Below are 25,937 nucleotides of genomic sequence, written 5' to 3' on the forward strand. Positions count from 1 at the left end.
GTGCTTCGGACTCGCTGCCAGGCTTCCTTAGGTCTGTCTCTGAGCTGAGAGAGAGGCAAAAGCAGCAGCGTGAGGAGTCCAGAGACGAACGGGGCGGGGGCAGCTCCCGGCTGCAAACCCCAAGTGACGAGGCAGCTCAGTTTCCTCCGGCCGGTCCCCTCGCCCCGCTTCGCTGTCAGAAACCACCCAGCCTCATGATTCATCTCCTCAAGCGCTCAAAAGCTCTGGCTGCTCCGGCTTTTGCTTCTCACCGTTCCGGGACCGAGCTGCTTTGGAGGAGGAGATGGGGAAGCTCTCGGTTGCTCTGGGCATCCTGATGCTCTGCGCTGCCGGAGCTTGGGGTAAGTTTCAAGCCAAGGGCTTTGTCTGTTTCAAGCTCGTTTCGTTGCCCGGGATTGATTTCCCCCTAAAGCCTCAAAGGCTTTTCTCTGTTCCCATGGCTTGGGGGAAACAGCAAAGTGGGGCTGGAAGGGGTTTGTGATGGGAGCGCTTCAAGGGTGTGACTTGACATCCTCTTTCAGCAGCAAAAACGCGCTCTCGGGGCAGGGATTGTCCTGGAGCTGCTGGCTGGTGGCTCTCAAAGGGGTTTGACAAAGCTCTCCTTCAGTGCCAAGATCCTCCTCAGAGATGGGAGAAACCGAGGCACGCAAAGGACAGGCTGCAGGGGGGGCAAAAAGGGCAGAGAAAGGCTGTTTCTCTGCATGCTCTCTCCCACCAAGTGACAGGGCTTGGGGACAGTAATGACACAGGATGCTGTGCCTGCATCACTTGAAGGGCTCGGGGGTGTGTTTCGGTCAGCTGCCCCGTGTTCTCGCTCTCTTTCCTCACCTTAGCTGAGTGCTTGGCTTCCAAAGCTCTGCCTTTCCGCTCCCACTTCAGGACAAAGAGAGTTTGGATGTTAAAGCCCAGAGCCCTCACCTTCAAACGTGGGATTGCAGGACAAATGCCCTTTGTATTTCAACCCCCCCCCCAGCCCTAAAATGCCACTTTGTGAAGAGTGGAGAGCGTTACCTGCTCCCCAGGTGTGTTTGCTGAAAGCAAACCCCTGCAAGTGCCAAACCCTGAGGTGTTCTCAGCTCCTCCTGCCTGAATCCACCCCATTGTTTCCAAAGCCGCTCCCGGGTTGTTTTGGGACGACATGGTTGCAGGCTTTGGTGAATTCCCAGGCACTGGTGAGTTCCCAGAGCCCCGAGGCTCTGGTCTGCTGCTGCAGTGAACTGTCAGCAGGACAGGAGAGAGGAGAAGCCCTGCAAGAGGCTTTGAGGCTGTGCAGGTGATTTCTCTGGTCCTGTGTGTCAGCTGAGCTCAGTTTGGGACATCTCACCCTTGGGGAAGGCTCTGGCAGCCAGGGAGAGACTTCAGAAGGAAAAACCCAACGGCCCCAGGATGGAGTGGGCAGGAGATGAGGCAGAAAAGCCCAAATCCTCATCACAGAGGCACAGAGCAACCCCTGCAAGTGCCAAACCTTGAGGTGTTCTCAGCTCCTCCTGCCTGAATCCATCCCATTAAGCCACTCCAAGGAGTTTGGGACCACATGGTTGCAGGCTTTGGTGAATTCCCAGGCACTGGTGAGTTCCCAGAGCCCTGAGGCTCTGATCTGCTGCTGCAGTGAGCTGTCAGCAAGGCAGGGTGGAAGAGCAGCCCTGGGAGAGTTTGGGGTTATAGGTTTTGGGGCTGTGCAGGTGATTTCTCTGGTCCTGTGTGTCAGCTGAGCCCAGCCTGGGACATCTCACCCTTGGGGAAGGCTCTGGCAGCCAGGGAGAGACTTCAGAAGGAAAAACCCAACGGCCCCAGGATGGAATGGGCAGGAGGTGAGGCAGAAAGGCCCACAATCCTCATCCCTTGAGGCAAACAGAGAGGCTGTCAAGCTGCTCTGTGTGTTGAACAAGTTCAAATACCTTCACCAAGTTCTGTGTGTGCACATTCCTGCTCGAATTGGCAGAGGAGAGGAAAAAGCCAAAGCCCTGGAGGTCACTTCCAGTACAGATTGAGGACTGAGTCATCTTTTCCCCAGCCAGGGAAGGGTAATGTTCAACTTTGGGCCATTTCAAGGGCAGCATTTTCCCTTGGCTGGAGGCTGAAGCATTGCCCAGCCCCAGGTGGATGGTTCCCAGGCTCCTGTTGCTTTGTATTTCATGGGCCAGGGCTTCTTTTCCACTCCAGAGCCTCAGGTTTGTAGGATCACATCTTTGAGACCAACTGCTTCCATAGGAGAAGAAAGGAAGCTTTTGTGCTTTGGTTGGTTTGGGGGATGGAAAAAGAAGCCCCCAACATTAAAAAGGGGGGAGGAAAAAAAGCAACTCAAGGCAGAATTGATTCGTTTAAGCAGTGCTGAGGTCTTGGTAAGCTGCCCACAGCCAGGTTGGGGCGTTAGGCTGCAGCCTCTGCTCTCCTCTTGCATCACCCCAAGGTCCTCCCTCTCTCCCTCCCTCCCTGCTATCTGCAGGCAAGGCTGGAAATGCCCAATTAGGGATGTTTCCCTGCAGGGGCAGGGGGGGTGAAGCTGTCTCCTCTCAGCTGCCTGTTTGGCTGGTGATAATTGTTGGCTGTTAATCACCCCAGGGCATTTTGGCTCCTTCCCAGGGGGAAGGGGTGGCCCTGCTCCATCCAGCCCCAAGTGAAATGCAGCCAGGAATGGGGCTGGATATGATAGACCCATCACTCTGGGGTAGACGTCCCTGAGCTGGCACTTGAGGCAGCCTCAGGCTTTCATCTCATCAGCCCCAGAGCTCAGGTTTTGCAGCATGAGGAGGTGAAGGAGAGGTAGACGAGGGCTCAGGCTTGCAAACCCTCCCCTCCAGCACGTCTCAGTGCAGCAGGGTATTGCTGAGCCCGGGGTTAGCACTGCACAGGGAGGGAAACTGAGGCAGGGAGCAGCTGAGACACTTGGCTCAATGTGCTTGAGGTGGGATGTGGATGGATGCTGATGTGAGCTGCCTGGGAGCACGGCTGGAGCATGCCCTTGTCGGCTCTGCACTACCCCAGCACACTGGATGCTGGTAAAGCCCAGCCCTGAGGGAGCAAACCCCACCTTGGTGTTAAACAGGAGCTGGTGGGTGGGTGGGTACCACCACAGCCATGAGGCCTCAGACTGAGGAGCCTGGAGAAGGCTGAGGACAGGGGATGTTATCAAGTACCTAAAGGGTGGGTGTCAGGAGGATGGGGTGACACTTTGGGCTGTGGTGGCCAGTCACAGGACAAGGGGTGATGGACATGAGCTGGAACACAAAGAGTGCCACTGGAGAAAGTCCTCTGGGGCTGAGGTGAGGAAGCCCTGGCCCAGGCTGCCCAGGGAGGGTGTGGAGGCTCCTTCTCTGGAGGTTCCCAACCCCACCTGGACACGTTCCTGTGCCCCCTGAGCCAGGGGACTGAGCTGGCTGAGCTCTGCAGGTCCCTTCCATGCTGAGATTCTATGAGGCAGCAGCAGGACCCAGCTACTACAGGGAGCAGAAGGCAATGAAACCCCTGCATGGGCACCTGGCACCTCTCCTCCAGTGCCTGAGCATCCAAGCAGGGGGATGCCAGCCCTCCCCAAGGACCTCGTCTAGGTGGGAGCTGCTTTAGCAGGAGGGTTTGGACTAGATGAGCTCTAAAGGTCCCTTCCAACCCCTCCCATCCTATGATTCTGTGACCTGCAGTTGCAGAAGCTCTTCCCAGCCCTGAGACTTTAATCCTGAGCACAAGTTGCCAGGGCTGCCCTTGTCCCTGAGGGCTGCCAGGCTAATGCCTTCCCTGGAGGGCTGAGCCACTGGCAGCCCCAAATCCAAGGCATGTGCTCGGGTTTTTGGCAGGGCAGGAGGGATTTCACACAGAGGCAGGAGAAACAGGAGCCAGCACTGTGGGGGTTGCCTTTCCCCTTTGCCAAGCCTTGGCTCCCCTGACCCCATCCACTCCAGGAGGTAACGTTGTTGTTTCCACATCACTGAGTGTCCTCTGGCACCAGAGACCAACTTGTTGCTCTTTTGGGTGATGGTCAGCTTCAAACCTTTTTGCATCTTCACTGCAGCTGAGTGTTTTGGTCCATGGAGGAGCTGATGGCACCCCAAAGCTGATGCTCAGGCAGTTGGGGTTAAGTGTGAGGGGCAAAGGTCTGATAAGGCACACAGGGTGTCCTGGGATCACACCCCCCAGGAGCTGTCAGCCTTCAGGACGTGAAGGTCATCAAGTTTAATCACTCAACTCATATCACCAAGCCCAGCACTACCCCCTGGCCCTCAGCACCTCAGCTCTGTGTGTTTGGGGTCCCTCCAGGGCTGGGCACTGCCCCAGCTCCCTGGGCAGCCTGGCACAGGGCTGACACCCCTCTCAGGGAAACAGCTCTGCCTCAGCTCCAAACTCCAGCCTCCTGTCAGGGAGCTGCAGAGAGTGCTCCCCTCAGCCTTCTCCAGGCTCCACACCCCCATCCCCTCAGCCCCTCCCCAGCACCTCTGTGCTCCATCCCCTTCCCCAGCCCCTTTCCCTTGGCTCTGGCCACGCTGCAGCCCAGCACAGCCTCTGACACACCCCATGTGCACACACATCCATCACACACACACACACACAGAGGCAGGCACTCCAGGCTGTGTGCCAACAGGCACAAGCACAAGTCACTGGGGTTCTGCCCAAAGACCTGACAAGATCATTTCATCACTTCCTCGCCCTGCTTTGTGTTGCATTTCCTGTGGCTGGGGAGAAATGAGCCTTGTTTTTCTGCACAGACAGGGAGCCACAAGGCAAAAGGGGACACCTCAGTGCCTGCTGCTCTCAGAGACACCTCTGAGGGAAACAGTCCTGCCTCAGCTCCAATCTCAACCTCCCCTGGGGCAACTTGAGGCTGTTTCCTTTTGTTATATGGGAGCAGAGCCTGACCCCCAGCTCACTGCAACCCCCTGGGCTCCCTTAGCCAAGCAGGGACGTGGCTGAGGTCTGCTCTGCCTGGGGAGCCCTAAAACCCTGCTGGGATGCTTGTGGAAGGAGGGAGGGAGGGAGTGACAGCACCATGGCCATGCCCCCATCTGGGGCTTCCCCCTGGGAAGTGCAGAGCCACCCAGCTCTGCCTCTGCCAGAGCAGCTCCTCCTGCTCCACCGAGTTCTGCTGCAGCCCTGGGGTCCCTGTGGGCATCTTTGGGGGGCCTTTTAATCCCCTAACAGGGACCCACCAGCTTGTGACCATCACAGCCGATGCCAGTGTGTGTTTCTCATGCCACTTCCACCAGCAGAGCCCAACCTTTGCCCTGGGGCATCAGCACAGACTGCTGCCAGCACGTTTCTGGACTTTCCCTCCTCTCCTTTCCGTGGCTTTGACCCCAAGTCAAGGCCAGGCACTGTGAGGGCTTCACTTCAACACAAGCACAACATTGCAGGGCTGGGGGAGACCCTTTAAGGAGCTGGCAGATGGGGAAACGATGCTGAGTGCTGGGCAGGATGAAGCTCAGCTGGTGCTGGGCTGGGGAGGTGGCTATAGAAGGGGCAGGGAGGGAGCTATAACAGGCTGAGCAATGGGTTGGAGCAGAGTCCTGGTGTGCTGAGGCTTGTGTCTGCTCAGGAAGCTCTCAGCTGAGCACTGTGACTCCAGCACACGTGGCCTGTGTGTTCTGCAGCCTCTAAGTGCTCTCCCTTTTGCTGTTTCAGGGGGTAACATCTGCACCACCCGTGGGGTGAACTCCTGCAAGCAGTGCCTGGCTGTCAGCCCCCTCTGTGCATGGTGCTCTGCAGAGGTAAGAGCTTTGAGGGAAGGCTGAGCTGTGTCCCCGAGCAGGACAGAGCACGTGGAGGAAGGGATGAGGCTGTGGGGTGGCTGCTGGTTCTTGTCTTGCAGCCAGGAGCTTGGTTTCCATGTCTTCCCACAGTGTCTAAACACATTCCTGGCTGGTATGTGGCTCTGACCACAGCTGGAGATGCACATCATGGGGCTCAAGGCTGCCCATTCCCTCCTTGCTCCTAAAGTGTTGCCCTTTAGCTGAGGATATTGAGGCAGGCTGATGCTCCCCTTGGGAGTTCACTTTGTCTCTCAAGCCCAAGCTTCCTTTTGGCTGGATTCTTGCAAATCCATTGTCAAGCTCTGGCTAAAGGGGTCTGATTGCTGGAAGGGGCTGGAAAGGGCAAGAAACCTGAGGGGAGGAAGGGAAAAGACTGATTGGAAGACAGGGTTTGGCTTTAAAAGCTTTGGGTTTTGCATGGGAAAGGAGGACAAGGTGCCTGCTGCTCTTTAGGGGGGTAAAGATGGATGTCAGAGCTGAGCTGGGGCTCTAAACTGGTGATGTCTGGGTGGGTGAGAGCTGTAAGACGAGGGAGTTTCCCAAGAGGATGGGAGAGCAGCCTCTGGGCAGAGACAAGGGGAGGTGAGGCTGGGATGGATGGGTGGGGAGAGGTGATAAAACCTCTTCCAGGGCTTTGCAGCTTCTAGAACCATTTGGGTTGGAAAAGACCTTTAAATTCATCAAGTCCAAGCTCTCCCCTCACCCTGCCCAGCCCAGCACTAACCCACAGCCCTCAGCTCCATGGTCTGGGATCGCTCCAGGGCTGGGCACTGCCCCAGCTCCCTGGGCAGCCTGGCACAGGGCTGACACCCCTCTCAGGGAAACAGTTGTGCCTCAGCTCCAGCCTCAGCCTCCTGTCAGGGAGCTGCAGAGTGCTCCTGTCTCCCCTCAGCCTCCTCTTCTCCAGGCTCCACACCCCCATGCCCTCAGCCCCTCCGCAGCACCCCTGTGCTCCAGCCCCTTCCCCAGCTCCTCTACTTGGCTCTGGCCACTCTCCAGCCCCTCAATGAACCAACTCAGAGCAGTTCCCTCTCTGCCAGGGATTTCAGCTTCTCCATCCATGCAGCTCCACTTCCTTGGGCTTGCACTTGTGCCTGTGGTACCCTCCCACCTGAGAACAGAAACGATCCAAGCTGGCAAACACTGTTTGGCTGCTGCCAGCACAGCCCAGTGCTTTGGGGATGGCTGTGAACTGGGAGGAGCTGCCTCTGCTTGCTGTGCCCATCAGATTAGGGAGGCATCTTGATGCTGTGCCCTACCTAATCACCCCCAAAGACTGGCTGAAATATGCAGTGTGATTACAGAGCTTCTCTCCAAGAAGGGGAATGGGCTGGGCTGAGCTGCTCTCCCTCCTTCCCACCCCCCTGCGCTGGGTTAGTGGCTCCATGCTGCAGTGGAAGCTGTGACAGGGGTTTGGTTGTTTCTTCTTTTCCCTCCTCCACATCACCAAAGGCTTCCAAAAAAGGAAATCTCTCTAGTGCTGTGCTCAGGGCTGTGCTCATGGACAGAGTGACAAGCAGTGAGGGAACAGCTCTGCCTGCCAGAGCCAGGCTGTGCTCAGCAGCTCAGCCTCCAACATCTGCACCACATGCTCCTCATTTAGCAAATGAGCTCTCTTTGGCTTTTTGGCTGTGGGTTTGTCTAATTTCCCTAAGGGAGGGAAGGGCTCTGACACTGTGCCCCCCTCCTCCTTCCCTTCTCTTAAAGGGGTAGTGTCTTTATTTGTGCTCCTGCTGCTCTCCCTGCAGCCCTTTTGCCATCCACCCTGCCTGCTTGAGCTCCTGCTCTAACCTGGCAAGAAGGGAATGGGGTCTCCTTTCAGCCTTAAACAACCACTAGTTGTGCCCATCCACTCCCTTTGGGATGGCCTTTCCATCTCAGCCTCAACCCTGAGATGTGGCTCTCAAATCACTTTGGAGATCAGCAGCACAAGGTCTCAGACCCCCCAGAATGTGACCTGCTTGGGGCTCCTTTGGGGTAAAGGTTTGATGGTTTAGAGGAGCTGCTGGAAGGGTTTTAGTGTGTGATCTGCAGAGGCTTCAGTACTCTGGGTCATCTCAGGAGCTCTCTTGCAGAGAGGCTGATCCCACAAGATGCCCTGGGGATGTGTGGCTGCCTCCAGCCTCACACACAGCCTGACCCTGCCCTCCCTGGTGGGGTTTGGAGGTTGTAAATGGGATAAAATCATCAGGGCTTCTGTCCTGGGGCAGAACTGTCTCCCTGAGAGGGGTGTGAGCCCCTGTGCCAGGCTGCCCAGGGAGCTGGGGGAGTGCCCAGCCCTGGAGGGGTCCCAAAGCCACGGAGCTGAGGGTCAGTGCTGGGCTGGGCAGGGTGAGGCCAGGGCTTGGACTCAGCAGCTTCAGGAGCTTTTCCAACTGTAAGAAGCTCTTGGCTGAGGTGCTCCCCAGCTCCAGGTTCCCCTCAGGCACCTCTGTCTCGCTGCAGGGAAGCAGCTTTCAGCTCAGCCCAAGAGATGCTGTGGATGCTGTGAGGATCTCACGGGCAAATGTCCCACTGACAGCCCAGTAACTGTTGCCTCCTGGGAGCTTCACATCCGTCCTGAGTCAGTCCTGACGTCTGGGGCTCCAGGGGAAGGGTGCAGCCCTGGGGTTACACAGCTTCTCCATGAGAACCTCACAGTAGGAATGCTGCTGCAAATGCCATAAGGTGCTCCGTGACATCTGAGCCCCTGGGAACTCCCCATGAGCCCAGCACCACAGTCCAAACCCCTGTCTGCATGAGCCAGGAGTGTGGGTGATGCTGGGTGGGATCTGGAGCCAAGCAGCCACCTCCTCCTTCACCAGAGGCCTGGGGATGGGTGGGTGTGAAGGAGCTAATTTGGGAGGATGACTTGTCCTTTTCACCCCCAGCACATTGTCCAGGCAGCCAGGGTGGGAGCCAGAGCCTGTGGGGGAGGGAACATGCCTGCTGATGTATTTACTGGCTGTGGCTTGGCCACTGCTTCCAGAGGCCGCCTCAGACTGTTTGCATTCTTCTCTTTCCCCACTTTGTTTGCTTCAAACCCACAAATTCATTCCTGGGTTGAGCCAGCTTGAACTCAGTGGAGCCAAGGTTGTGGCTGAGGAAGTTTTGGCCGTGCTGAGAGGCTGCAGAGTTCAGATCCAGCTTTTCAGGAGCAGGGAAAGAGCTGAGTCAGCCCCCATCAGAACTTGCAGCACTGCTGTTTGCTTCAGGGAGGTGCTGGGCAAGGTCATCTGCTGCAGGACTTGCCATGGAGAAGGGTTTGGGCTGGAGGAAGGAGAAGGAGGAATCCCCTCCTAGGGAAGGTGGCTGCTGCCCTGCTGGGAACTGACAGCAACAGATCCAGGGAGAGAAATTCTTCCTGTATTTGTCTTCATAAGCAACTGAAGCAACTTGAGCCCTTCTGAACATGCTGTGATAAGGGGAAGGAGCTGGGAGCTTTCTAGGAAAGGAAGGATGGGGTTAGAACCCCACCATGACTCCACACTTTGTGCTTCCTGCCCCTGATGTGCACTTGACAGCTTCTCCCCCAGCCCTGTGGCCTCTTTTTTTGCTCTTTCACTCCTTTTTTGGGTTCTTTTCCCCCATCCAGCTCCGTCCAGCAGGAAACTGAGGAGCTGCAGATAAGCCTGAACCTTCCTCATGCAGGAACCAAGGATGCTGGCCTCACCCACAACAAGCCTGTTCTTTGCTCAGGGAGAGATTCCTAAGGGCATGAGTCAAGGAAAGGGGGTGAAAAGGTGCCTCATCCTTTGCCAAAGTCTAGAAGAACATGAGAAAAGGAGTCCCAGCCTCTTCTCCTCACCCCCAGCCTGCTGTGTTCATGTTCCTCCTCGCCCCCAGCCTGCCACACACATCCCACCTCACCCTCTTCTAGCCATCCCATAGGGGCAGGCTTTCCCTTTAGCTTTGCCAAACCTGAGGCCCCAGCTGCTCAGAGACAGGATGGGGTTTGAAAGGGAGATGTTATCCGTTGCTCCTTCCTGGCAGGGAGCTCTCTCATGCAACACAGCAGGCCAAAACCTGTAGGACTCATCGATTCTGGATCCCTTCCCTCAAGCAGAGGGAACCGTGTGCCCAAAAAGCTTCTTACCCCAGCTTGGCATTAGATGTGATGAAGCAGATCCTGGGGATAAAAAAGGGGCTCTGTCTGTCCCCCTCCTGGCATGATCCAAGGGTTCCTGGGGGGAGCTGGCTCCTGATTGTGTCCCTCTTCCCCCAGGTCTTGCCACAGTCGTCCCCTCGCTGTGACCTGCGTGAGAACCTGCTGCAGAGCGGCTGTGGGCTGGCCGACATCGAGTCCCCCACCAGCACTGTGACCGTCCTGGAGAACCAGCCCCTCAGTGACAAAGGCTCAGGGAGCTCTACCACCACCCAGATGAGCCCCCAGAAAATACAGCTCAACCTGAGGCCGGGTGAGAGGCTCCAAACTGCAGTGGGCATGACCCAAAGGGCTCAATAACGAGGGAGGCATCACTTTGCCCAAGGCTGGCTCGTGTCCATCAGGGGCAGGACCAGGCTGAAAACGACACCAAAGCCTCCAGCAACATCCCTGATGAGCAGCCAGGCTGTCTGCAAGATGATTGCTGCTGTTGAGGCAACTTGGTTCCATCTGGCAGTATCCTGAGGGGTAGCATGGGACGTGACTTCAGCAACTAAAGCCATTCGGGGTTTAGGCTCTGCTGTGGTGGGCATCAGCTGGTGCCTAACAAGCTGTGGAGCAGCTGGTGGGGTTGGATTGCCAACAGCTCCCTTTAATTTCCCAGGCTCAGTTCAGCCTGGCAGGTTGGAGCCAATTAAGTCTTCTGGTCATTTGCCAGCAGCAAAGGAACTTCAAGGGATGGCAGGCAGGAGGTAAAACTACCAGACAGCACTCACCCAGGGTCACCAAAGCAGTTTGGGGCACGTGGAGAGAGCTGTGCCATCGCTGTGCTCTGCCCCACACACAGCCCAGCCCAAGGCTGCACACTCATGGGTGACTTTTCCAGCCTCGGCAAGGAGCAATCGGGGTTCCCTGTGCTGATGGGAAGCCCCAGAGCCAGGTATCACAGTGGCTGGTAGCACGTGGCAGGCTGTGTGCAGCCCTGGGTCTGCCCCAGCTGAATGGCAGCAGGCAGAGGTGTCCTCACATGCAGCTGCTCTTTGCTCCGTTGAGGTCTAAAGATAGTTGGCAGGAGGCAGGAAGGTTTGCTGCCCTGGGGAGGAGTAGAGGCAGCCTGCAGGTTTCTTCCCTCAGCCTTTGGAGGTGTTCTGAGAAGGCCCCAGCTTCCATGTCAAAGAACAGCATGAAACAACCTTTGTTTCTTCTAAAAGGCAGGAGAAAAGGTCAACCTGAAGCGTTTTCAGCTGTTTTAGTGGGGGGTTAAGTGCTAAAACCATCAAAAACTGGCCTGTTCCCCACAAGGTCCTACCTGAGAAGGGTTTGGTTTCATCTCCCAGAAGGAGCTGAGAGGAGCCCAGAGGAGAGGGAAGGAACAGAGATGGGAGAGGCTCTGGGAGCTCAGAGAAGGCTGAGGCAGCCCTGCAGACCTCTGGTAACCCCTGTAGATCCTGCTGCCCACTCACCGAGTGCTCCACTCCATCCAGCATGTGTTGGCCACACTGGTAACCACAGAATGGGAGGGGCTGGAAGGGACCTTTAGAGATCATCTAGTCCAAGCCCTGTGTTGAAGCAGGTCCCACCTAGGTTCATCCAGGACAGCCTGGGGAGGTCAGCTCAGAGCAGGAGGATCCGCTCCCATCCTGGCGATGACATTTGCCACCTCCTTTGTGTTGCACTGGGATGTTCTCCTCCCAACAGCTTTAAACCACCCCCTGGGGCTCCTGCTGACCTCCCCAGGCTGGCTTTCTCCCAGGTCCTGTGGTGAACTGTCCCTTGGTTCCTCCCAGGAGATGATCTCTCACTCTGCTGCCCTGTCCTGTTCCAGACGACTCCCAGACCTTCCGTGTCCAAGTGCGGCAGGTGGAAGATTACCCTGTGGATATCTACTACCTGATGGACCTGTCCAACTCCATGAAGGATGACCTGAGGAACATCCAGAACCTGGGCACCAAGCTGGCCAGTGAGATGCGAAAGCTCACCAGCAACCTGCGCATCGGCTTCGGCGCCTTCGTGGACAAGCCCATTTCGCCCTACATGTACATCTCTCCTCCACAAGCCATCACCAACCCTTGCTATGAGTAAGTGGTAGGCTGAGGAAGTCCTGGGAGGGCCAGAAGTGGATGGGATGTGACTGGAACGTGGTGAGGAAGGCATGCAATGGGTGTCAGAAGGACGTGGGTGCCCAGGGAGGGTGTGGAGGCTTTGTCTCAGGAGGGTTCCAAACCCACCTGGACACGTTCCTGTGCCTCCTGAGCCAGGGGAAGCTGCTGTAGCAGGAAGGGTGGGACTGGAGGAGCTCTGCAGGGCCCTTCCAACCCCCAGCATCCTGGGATTCTGTAAACTAAAAGGATCAGTGTGACTGGGAAGCAGTGTCACAGTTGTTCTTTCAGGAGAGGTGTTGAGGCTCAGAGAAAGAAACCCCTAGAAGTCCCAGCAGGATGGAGGCTGAGCCCAGTTATCTCTAGACCGTGTGATTGGTTCCTAAAAAGGTCCTTCACCAGCTCCTTGAGCTCTTGGGGTGGTTGGGTCTGTTCCAAGATGATGGAGTGGAGCATCTGCCTTGTGCTGAAAGGCTGAGGGAGCTGGGGCTCTGCAGCTGGGAGAAGAGGAGCCTGAGGGCTGAGCTCATTCATGTTCCAAATGCATCAAGGGTGGGTGTGAGGAGGCTGGAGCCAGGCTGTGCTCAGGGATGGCCAATGACAGGACAAGGGGCAATGGGGACAAGCTGCAACAGAAGAGGTTCCAAAGCAACACAAGGCAGAGTTTGTTCCCTGTTGAGGTGAGGGAGCACTGGCAGGGGCTGCCCAGATGGGCTGTGGAGGCTCCTTGTCTGGAGCCATCCCAACCCCAGCTGGATGAGTCCCTGTGTGCCCTGCTCTAGGTGCTGCTGCTCTGGCAGGGGGGTTGCACTGGATGAGCTTTGAGGTCCCTCCCAGCCCTTCCCACTCAGTGACTCGGTGGCTCCTGGGCAGGGCTGTGGGATGGCTGTGGGACAGAGGTGGGAACTGGAGGAGCCTTGTGAGCCTTGTGCCCTGTCTCTTCTCCTCACCCAGGATTGGGGAAACCTGCCTGCCCATGTTTGGCTACAAGCACGTGCTGTCCCTGACGGATGAGGTGACCCGTTTCAACGAGGAGGTGCAGAAGCAGAGCGTGTCCCGGAACCGCGACGCGCCCGAGGGCGGCTTCGATGCCATCATCCAGGCTACAGTGTGTGATGTAAGGGGCAGCCAGGGCTGCTGGGGCTGGCACCTGCGGGTCTGGTGGGCAGCAAACGAAACAGGAGACAGCAATATGGGCAAGAAGCCAATGGCAGCCTGGGGGCATCCAGCAGAGTGTGGATCCAGCAGCAGGGCCAGGGAGCTTCTGCTCCCCTTTGCTCTGCTCTGCCGCATGTGCTGAGGCCTCATCTGGAGTCCTGGGGCCAGTTGTGGGCTCCCCAGCTGCAGAGGGACAGGGAAGTGCTGCAGAGAGGCCAGCACAGGGCCAGCAAGATGCTCAGGGCACTGGAGCATGTTCCTGCTGAGGAAAGGCTGTGGGCCCTGGGGCTGCTCAGGCTGGACAAGAGGAGACTGAGGGGGGAGCTCATTCACACCCATAAGGCACTAAAGTGTGGATGTCAAGAGGATGAGGTGACACTTTTCTTCTGTAGTGCTCAGTAACGGGACAAAGGGTGATGGATGTTGCCCTTTCCTCCAGCTTTTTGAGCTGGAACACAAACAGTTCCACTTAAACCACAAGGAGAAGCTCCCTTGGTGCTGAGCTGAGGGAGCCCTGGCCCAGGCTGCCCAGGGAGGGTGTGGGGCTCCTTCTCAGGAGGTTCCCAAACCCCCCTGGACACATTCCTGTGCCCCCTGAGCCAGGGGAAGCTGCCTGAGCAGGGGCTTGGGCTGGAGGAGCTCTGCAGGAATCTCCCAACCCCCACCATGGTGGGATTGTGTGATCCCAGCACACACTGTGCCATGGAATGGGAAAACACCAAGCCCTGGGTGCCAAACTGACCACGTCTCTCCCTGCAGTCATCTGGCCCAGAGCTGAGCCTCTGCTCAAAAGCTGTTTGACATGTTCCCATGTGAGACAGAGACTAATTCCTTCTGGCAGTGTTTGCCTTGTCTGCCCACCCCCACAGGCTCCACTGGGAGAGAGGATGAGTCTCCAGCCTCCCAGCTCCCTCACATTACTTAAGCTCTGCAGGACCCTTCCAGCCCCCACCATGGTGGGATTCTGTGATCAGGCTGGGCCTGGTGGGCTGGCAGAGACCACCCAACCCCCCCAGGACAGGAGCACGAGCCCTGTGAAGCTGCTGTGGGGTTCAGATCTGGAGAGGATGAGCAGTCAGCTACAACAGTTCCAGAGCAACAGCCTTGGCAAGGGAACAACAGGGCTGCTCTTACACGGGCTGGGAGGAGAGAGGAGCAGGGCAGGTGCCTGGGAACTGATGATGGCTCCATGTCAGCCCTGCAGTCATTAGCCACTTTGATTAGCAAGCCAAAAGCCATCTCTCAGCAGGACAAGCAGCCCCTGGCCTCCTGCCTTGCTCCACAGCCCACACACCCCTCACAGCCCTTCCCTGGGACACCAACTGCTCTCACTTTGCTCTGCAGTGACAGGCTGGTCCCTGTGGCTAGGCCATGACATGGGCTGGTGGCATCTAGGGCTGTGCTGGGCACGTGCTGCCAAGCAACTGAGAGCTGCTTTTTGCTCCAGGACAAGATTGGCTGGAGGAATGATGCTTCCCACCTGCTGGTGTTCACCACGGATGCCAAGACCCACATTGCACTGGATGGCAGGCTGGCTGGCATTGTGCAACCCAATGATGCCCAGTGCCACATTGACAAGGATAACTTCTACTCTGCCTCCACCACACTGGTAAATCCCCACCCCTGCTTGGGGCTGTGGAGCTCAGGGCTCCTGCTGAGGGTCCCCATGGGAAGGTGGTCCAGCTGTGGTTGGGAGGCCACGATGGAGACCAGAGTGGTTGAAGGTAGATGTTCCCAGGGTACAGTCTCTCCTCTTCCCCAGGACTATCCCTCTCTGGGCCTGATGACTGAGAAACTCTCACAGAAGAACATCAACTTGATCTTTGCTGTGACAGATACAGTTGTTGGACTCTACCAGGTAACATCCTCGGGGGGCTGGTGGGTCCCAAGGAGCATCTTCTGCAGCTGGTCACGGATGGTGGGACACAGCTTGGTGGTCTCCTGTCCTACCAAAGCTTCTTGAGAAGCTCCCCTGTGCCTGGACAGGGTTTGGCCAAGCCATGGCACATCCACCCATCACAAGCAGACTGTGCTTATCCTGTTTCTCCAGAACTACAGTGAGCTGATCCCAGGCACAACCGTGGGCACCTTGTCCAGAGACTCCAGCAACGTCCTGCAGCTCATCGTGGACTCCTATGGGGTGAGTTTGCAATGTGATGGGCCCCACAACAGCTCTCTCCCTCTCCAAAGAGCCACTGCTTCACAGTGCAAACAGCCCACAGGGATTTGGCAGCTCCTCCAGCCCTGAGCATCTCCCTGGAGCAGCTGTGAGCATCTGTCTCCACCCACACTTGCAGGGACTCCAGGGAAGGGACATCACTGTGTTCACTGGCTGCCCCTTCCCATCCTCAAAGGCATTTATCTGTAGGGAATGACATTAACCAAGTCCTGAGAAAAACCCAGGGCACTTGGCTCCTTTCCTGTGTGTGTGTGAGCACTGTGAGGCTTGGGGGGACCCCTGCCCAAGGCTGAGCCCTCCCAGCTTGTGCTGTCATCTTCAGCACTCAGAGAACTGCTTGGGCTGGAAAAACCCTTTAAGTTCATCAAGTCCCAGCCCTGCCCTCACCCTGCCCAGCTCAGCACTAACCCCTGGCACTCAGCACCTCAGTCCCAGGGCTTTGGGATCCCTCCAGGGCTGGGCACTCCCCCAGCTCCCTGGGCAGCCTGGCACAGGGGCTGCAGGGCTGGAGAGGATCAGGGATGTGGGTGATTAAATCATATCTCAGAGGGGAAAGCAGCCACTCCAGCAGCTTAAATCCCTAATTGAGGGAGGAGCCAGATGTGGCAGGGAGGATCTGGGACTTAAAGCAGCCTCAGCATCCTTAGAAGGGGGGGAAAGGCTGATTATTAGAGGGCTGGGTGCATGGGGGAATCTCCCCTCCCAGCACACACACACACACCAGGAGATAAAAGAACACTCCTTAGACACAGCAAACAGCAGCAACATCCATCTCATTCCCAAGAATTGCCACTACAAGGTGACATTTCACAACTGGGGGGCAGAGCTGAGGAATACAGCCCCCTCTGTCCAGCATGTACCTCTTGTAGCTCATGATCATGCTCCAGGGGGTTGATTTCAACGGTGATTTGATGGTTAATGAGGCAAAAAGTCTCCCTCTGGGCACCTTGAGCCTTGCTGAAGGGATTCTGAGGTTGTTTCATGGCTTCATTTTGGTTGGGAAAGGCTTTTAAGAGTAAGTCCCAGCCCTGAGCTCACCCAGCCCAGCACCACCCCATGGCCTCAGCACCTCAGCTTTGGGATCCCTGCAGGGCTGGGCACTCCCTGGGCAGCCTGGCATAGGGCTGACACCTCTCTCAGGGAAGCAGCTCTGCCTCAGCTTCAATCTCACCTTCCCCTGGGGCAACTTGAGGCTGTTTCTTCTCCTCCTGTCACTTGTGACTTGGGGGCAAAGATGGTCACTGCTCCCCTCAGCCTCCTGGCAGGGAGCTGCACAGAGGGCTCCTGGCTCCCCTCAGCCTCCTCCAGCCTCAACACCCCCATTCCCTCAGCTGCTCCTCATCAGATTTGTTCTCCAGCCCCTTCCCCAGCTTCTTTGCCCATCTCCAGCCCCTCAGTGTCCCTGTGGCAATGAGTGAGGGGCCCAGCACTGAGCACAGCCCTGGAGCTGCAGCATCCCCAGCACAGGGGACAATCCCTGCTCTGCTCCTGCTGCCACCCCACTGCTGAGCCCAGCCAGGATGCCACTGGCCTTCTTGCCCCCCTGGGCATGCTGCTGGCTCCTGTTCAGCCCCCCCAGGCCCTTTCCCTCCAGCAGCTTCCAGCCCCTCTGCCCCAGCCTGGAGCTGCCTGGGCTTGGTGAAGCCCAAAGGCAGACCCCAGCACTTGACCTTATCAAACCTCATCCTCATTCCTCTCTTCCTCCCTAGAAAATCCGCTCCAAGGTGGAGCTGGAGGTGCGTGACCTCCCTGAAGAGCTGTCCCTGGCCTTCAATGCCACGTGCCTCAATGACGAGGTCATCCCTGGGCTCAAGTCTTGCATGGGGCTCAAGATTGGGGACACGGTGAGGAATCTCTGCTGCTCTTGTGCTAACTTCTCAGATGGCCCACATGTTTTGCCAGAACGGTTTCAGCTGCAGCACACAATCCCAGCATGGTGTGGGTTTTGGAAGGGCCCTGCAGAGCTCATCCAGCTTCACTCTTCCTGCTCCAGCAGCTTCCCCTGGCTCAGGGGGCACAGGAACGTGTCCAGGAGGAGTTGGGAACCTCCTGAGAAGGAGCCTCCACACCCTCCCTGGGCAGCCTGGGTCAGAGTTCCCTCACCCTACAGTAGTTTTTCCTTAGGATCAAGTGGAACTCTCTTGTGTTCCAGCTTCTGTCCATTCCCCCTTGTCCCGTTCCTTGAGACAGCAGGAAAAAAGTGCTGCCTCATCCTCCTGACGAACAGTTGTTAGCTACTTGTGTTAATGAGATGCCCCCCTTCAGCCTCCTCTCCTCCAAGCTGAACAGCCCCATGTCCCACAGCCTTTCCCCCTCAGGAAGACGTCTGCATTCTTTACTGATGATGTTTTTAGTCCCCATTTACACACCTGGGATGATAAATGCCATCCCTGTTACGATCAGGTCCCCTGGTGGTTCTGACACCCAAACCCATCCCTTTCCCCCCCCTCCAGGTGAGCTTCAGCATCGAGGCCAAAGTACGAGGCTGCCCTGAGGAGAGGCAAAAATCCTTCACCATCAAACCTGTGGGCTTCAAGGACAGCCTGAGGGTGGTGGTGAACTTTGAGTGTGACTGTTCCTGCCAGAGCCACGCTGAAGCCTCCAGCCCGTCGTGCAGCTGGGGCAACGGCACGCTGGAGTGCGGCGTGTGCCGCTGCAACCCGGGGCGCCTGGGCTCGCACTGCGAGTGCTCTGAGGAGGAATACAACCCTTCCCAGCAGGATAACTGTAGCCCTGGGCCTGGGCAGCCTGTCTGTAGCCAACGTGGAGAGTGTATCTGCGGGCAGTGCGTGTGTCACAGCAGCGACTTCGGGAAGGTGACGGGGAAGTACTGCGAGTGCGACGACTTCTCCTGCGTCCGCTTCAAGGGTCAGATGTGCTCGGGTGAGTGTTGGCCCTGGAGGGGAGGCAGCTCAGGGCGTTTGGACTGCTCCAGGGATGAGGGGAATCAACAGGATGAGGGTTGGAAGGGAGCTGGGAAGCTCATCCAGTGCAACCCCCCTGCCAGAGCAGCACCTAGAGCAGGGCACACAGGGACTCATCCAGCTGGGTTGGGATGGCTCCAGACAAGGAGACTCCACAGCCCATCTGGGCAGTTCCAGTGCTCCTTCACCTCAACAGGGAACAAATTCTGCCTTGTGTTGTGTTGGAACCTCTTCTGTTGCAGCCTTCACCCATTGCCCCTTGTTCCATCCCTGAGCACAGCCTGGCTCCAGCCTCCTCACACCCAGCCTTTACATACTGTAATCATGATGAGCTCACCCCTCAGGCTCCTCCAAGCTGCAGAGCCCCAGCTCCCTCAGCCTTTCAGCACAAGGGAGATGCTCCTCCCCATCATCTTGGTGGCCCTAGGAGATGCCAGTTGCTTTAGGTCCTGTGCACCATCCCCACCTCTGCCTTGCTCAGCTGTGGCTTTCTCTGGAGCAGCCAGAGGATGAAGGGATTCCAGGCAGGATTATTTCCTTGTTGGCAGTTGATGTCACCTTGTGTGGCAGGGTAATGGGTTAGAGGGTTAAAAGCAGACCCCAATCCCTGCTTAGGCTCAATGGGCTTGATGGGCAGAGGGAAGCCACTGGGGTGCCAAGGGCAGGGAATAGCTGGACCCCACTCAGATCACAGCCCCGGGCACATCAGAGGTCTCACTCTTCAGCTGCTAAGGTGGGCAGAGGCAATTTTTATCCTCCAGCCACTCCTCTGGCAAAAGAGGAGAGGAAGCAAATCCTCCCCCTTCACTGGTCATATGGAACCAGCCCTCCTGAACATTCATCTCCTCCATGTGCTACCAGATTGTCCTGCTCCAGCCCTGGCTGCTGATACTGGGGAGGGAGAGAGAGCCATGTCCTTGAGTATTCCTCCTGTGCCAGGGACCAGGGAAGGAGCCTCTTTCTGCAAAACACCCATCTCAAGAGTGGTTTCACATACCCCAGTGTGCCAAGGCTCTTCCCCATCAGAACCCCCATCTAGGGGTTCTCACTTGTGTCTCCAGTAAGCACTGAGGTGTGAGCAAACCCAGCACTCAGGACTGGAGCACAAAGCTGGGGCATATCCCCTCCAGGAGCAGAGCACCCCAGAAGTGATTCAAGAGGGGAATGAGAGAGGGGTGGCCATCCCTCCTCCCTGTCCCCAGCTCCCACTTCCCTGCTGCTGGCCCCAAAATCCACAGGAAAATGTCATTGGCCAAAGGTGATCTCATTCTGCTGGGTGGGATGAGACCTGCTGGCCAGGTGACACTCAGCTCCTGCTCTGCCCCTCAAATGGAATCCTTCATGGCTCAGGGCTGCACTCTGTGCTGCTGGGATTGATCCTTTATCTCAGCAGCTTGCTGATAAGGAAGCTGGAAGCCTGGGTTTTCCCCTACCCTGAACAGTCAGTGCCCTCAGGGAGCTGGGTGCCTGGCCCTCTTCCTGCTGCCTGTTTGCACAAGGGCTGTGGGCTGAAGCAGGCCAAGGGTGGTGATGACGATGATGATGATGACGATGATGAAGCACTGCTCCTCTGTCTGGGCAAGCTGTTTCATCAACATCATCTGTCTGACCCCAGTTGGCATCCATCCTGTCCCACTGAGCCACTTCTCTCCAGCCTCCTCGTCTCTTTCCATGCCTCATCAGCCCTGACTCAGCCTTAGTTCCTCATTAACAGGGTTACACATTTCTCTCCTGCTGGTGCCCCTGAGGCCATGACAGTGCCCAGATCATCTCCCACTGGGACCAAGGCTCCCAACACACCCCAGTACACCCAGGCCTTGGGACAGGTCGGTGTGTGCAGTCTCAGTGGCATTTCAACCTCTCCCTGAGTCTTGTCTTTGAGATGAAATCCAACCACAAGCCAAAGGGCTCCAGGCCTTGGCAGGAGTTGAATATGTCTGTCTGTCTGATTAAAGCCATCCCCAGAGCTCGTGGGGCTTCCCCTGTCTGCCCTGGGGCTGGGAAGCAAGGAGGATTTTTGGAGGGGTTTGACCAGGTGTCCCAACTCAATCTGAGATCCCAAGGCAAAGCTTGAGTAGCTCAGAGACAGATCTGATTGAGCATCTCCAGCTGGGGCAGCTCAGCCTGGGCTTTGGCAGTGACATCCTGCTTTGGGTGGAATAAGAGGAGTTCTAGGGACATGGGGAAGGTTGAGGTTTGGTGTGAGCTGCTCTTTGTCCCACCTAAAGGACAGGGGATGATGAAAGGCTGAGGGAGCTGGGGCTCTGCAGCTGGGAGAAGAGGAGCCTGAGGGGTGAGCTCATTCATGTTCCAAATGCATCAAGGCTGGGTGTGAGGAGGCTGGAGCCAGGCTGTGCTCAGGGATGGGCAGTGACAGGACAAGGGGCAATGGGGACAAGCTGCAACAGAAGAGGTTCCAAAGCAACACAAGGCAGAATTTGTTCCCTGTTGAGGTGAGGGAGCACTGGCAGGGGCTGCCCAGATGGGCTGTGGAGGCTCCTTGTCTGGAGCCATCCCAACCCCAGCTGGATGAGTTCCTGTGTGCCCTGCTCTAGGTGGTGCTGCTCTGGCAGGGGGGTTGCACTGGGTGAGCTTCCCATATCCCTTCCAGCCCTTGAGACTCTGTGATTCAGTGGGTGGCTGCTCTGCTTTGCTTTGCCCACAGAGGTGGAGCTGCCACTCTGGGTACATGGGCATCTCACGTGGGTGGTTGCTCATGGGGATCCACGGGGACATGCGGGTGTTCTGATGCCCTCTGGCTCTGACAAGGGGTGATGGGATGAAGCTGGAACACAAACAGCTCCATTGAAACACAAGGCCAAACTGTTTGAGTGTTGGGGTGAGGGAGCCCTGGCCCAGGCTGCCCAGGGAGGGTGTGGAGGCTCCTTCCTTGGAGCTCTTCAAGCCCCACCTGGACACGTTCCTGTGCTCCCTGATCTAGGTGGGAGCTGCTTCTGCAGGGGGGTTGGACTGGATGAGCTCTAAAGGTCCCTCCCAACCCCTTCCACTGTGTGATTGTGGGACTCTCTGATGTGCAGGCCATGGGCAGTGCAGCTGTGGGGACTGTGTGTGTGACTCGGACTGGACGGGTGACTACTGCAACTGCACCAGCCGCACCGACACGTGTGTGTCCAGCAACGGGCTGGTGTGCAGCGGCCACGGCTCCTGCGTCTGCGGCAAGTGCGACTGCACCCAGCCCGGCTCCTACGGGGACACCTGTGAGAAGTGCCCAACCTGCCCTGATGCCTGCACCATCAAAAAGTGAGAGGGGGCAGAGAGCTGGGACAGCCTGGGAGCAGGAGGCAGGGGGCAAGACGGCCAAGGGCATCCTGGCTGGGCTCAGCAGTGGGGTGGCAGCAGGAGCAGGGCAGGGATTGTCCCCTGTGCTGGGCTCTGGGGATGCTGCAGCTCCAGGGCTGTGCTCAGTGCTGGGCTCCTCACTCCCTGCCACAGGGACACTGAGGGGCTGGAGATGGGCAAAGAAGCTGGGGAAGGGGCTGGAGAACAAATCTGATGAGGAAAAGCTGAGGGGATGAGGCTGGAGGAGGCTGAGGGGAGCCAGGAGCCCTCTGTGCAGCTCCCTGCCAGGAGGCTGAGGGGAGCAGTGACCATCTTTGCTCCCAAGTCACAAGTGACAGGACGAGAAGAAACAGCCTCAAGTTGCCCCAGGGGAGGTTGAGGTTGGAGCTGAGGCAGAACTGTTTCCCTGAGAGGGGTGTCAGCCCTGTGCCAGGCTGCCCAGGGAGCTGGGGCAGTGCCCAGCCCTGCAGGGATCCCAAACACACAGAGCTGAGGTGCTGAGGGCCACGGGGTAGTGGTTGCTTTGGCACTGTGAGGGGAGAGCTGGAATTCCAGGAGCTTCAAGAGCTTTTCCAAGCATGATGATTCTATGGGGGCTCCAGCAGAGAGCTGGGCTGGGCCACTCCTCTCAGGAAGCATGGCAGCGGGAGCTCCCACCAGCTGCAGCCTAGTTGGGTTGGGATAGCAGCAATTCCCCCAGCCTGAGACTGTAAAGATTTGCCAGTCTCCCTGGAGAGAGCATGAAGGAGCTCCCAGTACCTCCCTCCTCTTCCTCAGGGAGTGTGTGGAGTGCAAGAAGTTCGAGAGGGGAGCGCTGGCAGAGGGCCAGTCCTGCAGCCGCATGTGCCGCGACGAGATCCAGACGGTGCAGGAGCTGGGTAAGAGGCTTCCCCAAGCCCTGCCCTGCAGTGTGCCAATCCTGAGGGTGAGGGGCTGCATATGCTGCTTGCTTCCCCTCTGCCTGGGCACCCCCTGGCTTGCCAGGGCTCTGAGCCTCTCGCTCTGGCAGCTGACAGAGGCAAAGACGCCGTGAACTGCACCTACAAGGACGAGGAGGATTGCGTGGTGAGGTTCCAGTACTACGAGGACTCCAGTGGCAAGTCCATCCTCTATGTTATTGAGGAGCCAGGTAAGAGCCTGCAGTGTGGCTTTCTGTGCTCAACTGGAGGGGGGTTGTGTCCCTTTGGTAAGAGGCAGGGGCTGAGAGGGGTTAAACAGCTCCTCTGTTCCCTGCTCTGTGCCGCATTCCCTGCCTGGCTCACATCTCAGCACCTTTCTTGGTTATTTCACCCCCACACTTGGGGCCAAGGATGGGGCACAACCATCCCACTGCCCTGATCATCCTGCTTCTAACTCCATGGGTGTGATTCTGCTCAAGAAGCAGATCAGAGCTGGCTCCTGTTAGCCAGGCAGGGCTTAGTCTCTACTGTCATCCCCCACCTTAAGCAGGGTCTTCCATGCCCCTGACCTGGGCTTCTGGTGCAAGCCCCTGCCCTGTGCACAGGAGCTCAGAGATCTCAGCACATGGATGGCACTGGCAGCCCTTCCTTTCTAGATCCTGCTGTGCTCAAGGCTGGAGGCTTTGAGAGGATGGAGGCAACAGGAGAGGATGAAACCCTCCTGAGACCAGACGAGCTGCTTGTACCCATAGCCAGGCTTTCCGTCTCCAACAGAGCTGCTTTTAATTGCCTTGGGGACACCGAAACCCCTCCCAAAAACCTTACCTTCCTCCCTCTCCCAGAGTGCCCAAAGGGGCCAGACATCCTGGTGGTGCTGCTGTCAGTGACAGGTGCCATCCTGCTCATTGGCCTCGCTGCCCTGCTCATCTGGAAGCTCCTCATCACCATCCACGACCGCCGGGAGTTCGCTCGCTTCGAGGAGGAGAAGGCCAGGGCCAGGTGGGACACGGTGAGTGGCTCAGGTGTGCTGGCCGGGGAGCCTCTGAATCCTACAGCCTCTGAGGACAAGAGCCCAGTTGCTCTGGTCCTTAAGGATCAGCTTGTCTGATCCCTGTGTGAAGCGTGGCAGGGTGTCCCTGCCAGGACTCGGGGTGACTGCCAGCCTGGACACCCCGTTCCTTCAACCTTGCAAAGGCAATAGCAGATGTTCCAGATGCTTCTCCAACTTCCCCAGCACTTGTCAGCAGCATGACCCTCTTACTCACTGCCCCCACACCAGTGTTTCCATCCCATGAGCAAGGAGGAAGGTTTCCCCTGCCACGGGATGCTGGAAGGGCTGAGGCACCCACAGCACAAGGGAGGGAGCTGGGGCCTGCCCCCCACCTCTCCTTCACCTCCCAGCTCCCCAGAGGGAAGGGATGGGATGGATTGGGTGCCTCTTTCAAGAGGCCTCTCTGCTCCTGAGCTCCTGCTGCCTTTCTTCTCCTCCACAGCAGTTTTTTCCCTGCTGTCCCCCACGGAAACCTCATGGGCAGCTGCTAAACTGCTCAGCCAAAGCCTGGAGCAGAGGCATGGATCCAGCCCTCAAAGCTGAAACGCTGCCTCAGCTGTAAAGTGCAATGAATGCTGATGGTCAAGCACAGAGTGATGCTGCTCTTTCTTCTCTTTCCAGGGCAACAACCCTTTATACAAAGAGGCCACATCAACCTTCACCAACATCACATACCGTGGGAACATGTAAGGGCTGACCCTTGGGATCTTCTGGAGCCCAGCTGGCAGAAGAGCTTGTGTGTGCCTGTGTGTAATTGAACAGTCCCTGGACTGCCTCCAAAGCCCTTGGTGTCCTTCACCCCACTCTCACTGCAGGGATGTGCTTTCCTCTCATTCTATACCTCAGTAGGTCGGCCAAGGGGTGACAGGAGGCCCCTCCATACACTGAATGCAGAGAAATGAGCCTTTCTCTGCCTCTCTGTGAACTCTTTGGTGCTCATCGGTTCAACAGTGGCTGCTTGAACCAAATGCTGAGCTGTGCTCTTCTCCATGAAGCTCTGCCTGCTCCCAATGTGTGTGTGTGTGTGTGTCAGCCAATGCAGCCCCTGGGGGGCACAGGAGCTGCCCACCTCCTCCTCAGGGCACAGCAGCTGCCACCTCCTCGGGGCACAGGGCAGCTAAAGCCACTTGTCAGCAGGCAGAAGCCATGGTGTGGCTTTATGGCTTGAAGATATTGCTCCAGCAACCTCCTGCTTCTTGCAGCCACCCATTTGTGGTGCTGCTGGGTGAAAAGCAGCGCCCCAGTAGCAATGTGCCCTTCCTCTTCACCTTCATGTGCATTCCCTTTGCACCACTGGCCCAATTCTATGTAGCATGAGCTGTGCTGGTGCCAGCTGCAGCTGGCTCAGCCCCTGAGAGGCTGCTGAGCTCCCTTGTGCCCCCCTCCATCACCTCTACGTCCCAAAGCACGTGGATGTGCAGGCAGCAGCTTGGGGAGGGTTGTGATGCCTCTTAGCCCTTGAGCCTGACCCTCCTCTCCCTCTCCTGTTCTTTTGGGGATACAGAACTGCACCAGGGTTGGCTTTCTGGCAGTTCTAGAAGAGCAGGTGAGGTTGAAGCCATGTCCTGCTGCTGGGGGCTGTGTGTCACCCAAGCTTTTGTCTCCTGAGGGAGACCACAAGCATCACCCCAGGAGCAGAGTGTGGCTGCAGCAGTGCTGCTGCCTGGGTCCTGCCCCAGCCAGAGCTCTGGGGCTCTACTCCCCTCCCTTACTCCAAAAAGCAACCAAGGCCCTGTGCCCAGTGTGGGGCTGGTCCTGAGGGTCCCAGCAGCACCTTGGCTGTGTGTCCCTGTCCCCAGGGGCTGGGTGGGAGCTGGGGCTGAGCCCCAGGCTTGGGGGGAGGTTGTGGAAGGGGGGTTTAAATGAGCAGCAGCAATTCACTCCACTAAAGTACCAATAAAGACCATTTGTAAAGCTCAAGCCATGAAGTGCTGGTGCCCACAGTGCTCTGTGCCCATGCTTCCTGCCCCAGGGGCAGCCCCTGGCACCCCAGCAGGGCTCTGGGAGCTGCTCTGAGCAGAGATGGGGTGAGGGATGGTGGATTCAGTGCCTGCAGGGCTCCCACGGGCATCTGTGCTGTGTTATTGGTGCCCTCCTGAGTGGGGACGATGTGTTTGGGGGCACAGGGCAAGCTGTGGGTACTCCTGGCAGCCACCTCGCTCCATTGCAAGGGGGGTGCACCCCAGCAGCCTCCAGTCTTGCCCCCTAGGTTCCTCTGAGCCCTCCCATGTGGTGAGAAGCCCTCAGAGGAGGGGAGCTGGGCTGGGACTGCTGCAGGGGCAGCTGGGCTGAGGGTGAGGCTGCCAAACCCATGAGGAGGATCCTGTCTGTGCCCCCATCCTGTGCAGGCACTCAGCACCGCATGGCACGGGGCTGCAGAGACACCCAGCGGCCACCCCTCAAAGCAGCAGTTTGGGATGGCACGAGGTGCCACACAAGCTGTGTTTGGTTCTCTAATACCCCTATCCCAGCCTATGAAGGGTGATCAGGCACCTGGAGCAGCAC

At 57.5% G+C, this 25,937-nt stretch overlaps 1 protein-coding gene across 1 annotated transcript; it reads left to right on the forward strand.

Moving 5' to 3' along the window:
* ITGB3 (integrin subunit beta 3) lies at nucleotides 1-25,342 on the forward strand. Its single transcript, XM_062018454.1, has 15 exons — nucleotides 1-341; nucleotides 5,611-5,696; nucleotides 9,943-10,135; nucleotides 11,648-11,900; nucleotides 12,876-13,038; nucleotides 14,527-14,688; nucleotides 14,842-14,937; nucleotides 15,130-15,219; nucleotides 16,968-17,102; nucleotides 17,712-18,141; nucleotides 21,221-21,443; nucleotides 22,260-22,360; nucleotides 22,492-22,611; nucleotides 23,224-23,390; nucleotides 24,054-25,342. The coding sequence occupies exons 1-15, from the start codon at nucleotides 284-286 to the stop codon at nucleotides 24,120-24,122; spliced, it is 2,346 nt and encodes a 781-aa protein (XP_061874438.1). The 5' UTR covers nucleotides 1-283; the 3' UTR covers nucleotides 24,123-25,342.
* The last annotated feature ends 595 nt before the right edge of the window (nucleotides 25,343-25,937 follow it).

The sequence above is a fragment of the Colius striatus genome, chromosome Z (assembly GCF_028858725.1).
Source record: "Colius striatus isolate bColStr4 chromosome Z, bColStr4.1.hap1, whole genome shotgun sequence".
In the NCBI taxonomy this organism is placed as follows: domain Eukaryota; kingdom Metazoa; phylum Chordata; class Aves; order Coliiformes; family Coliidae; genus Colius; species Colius striatus.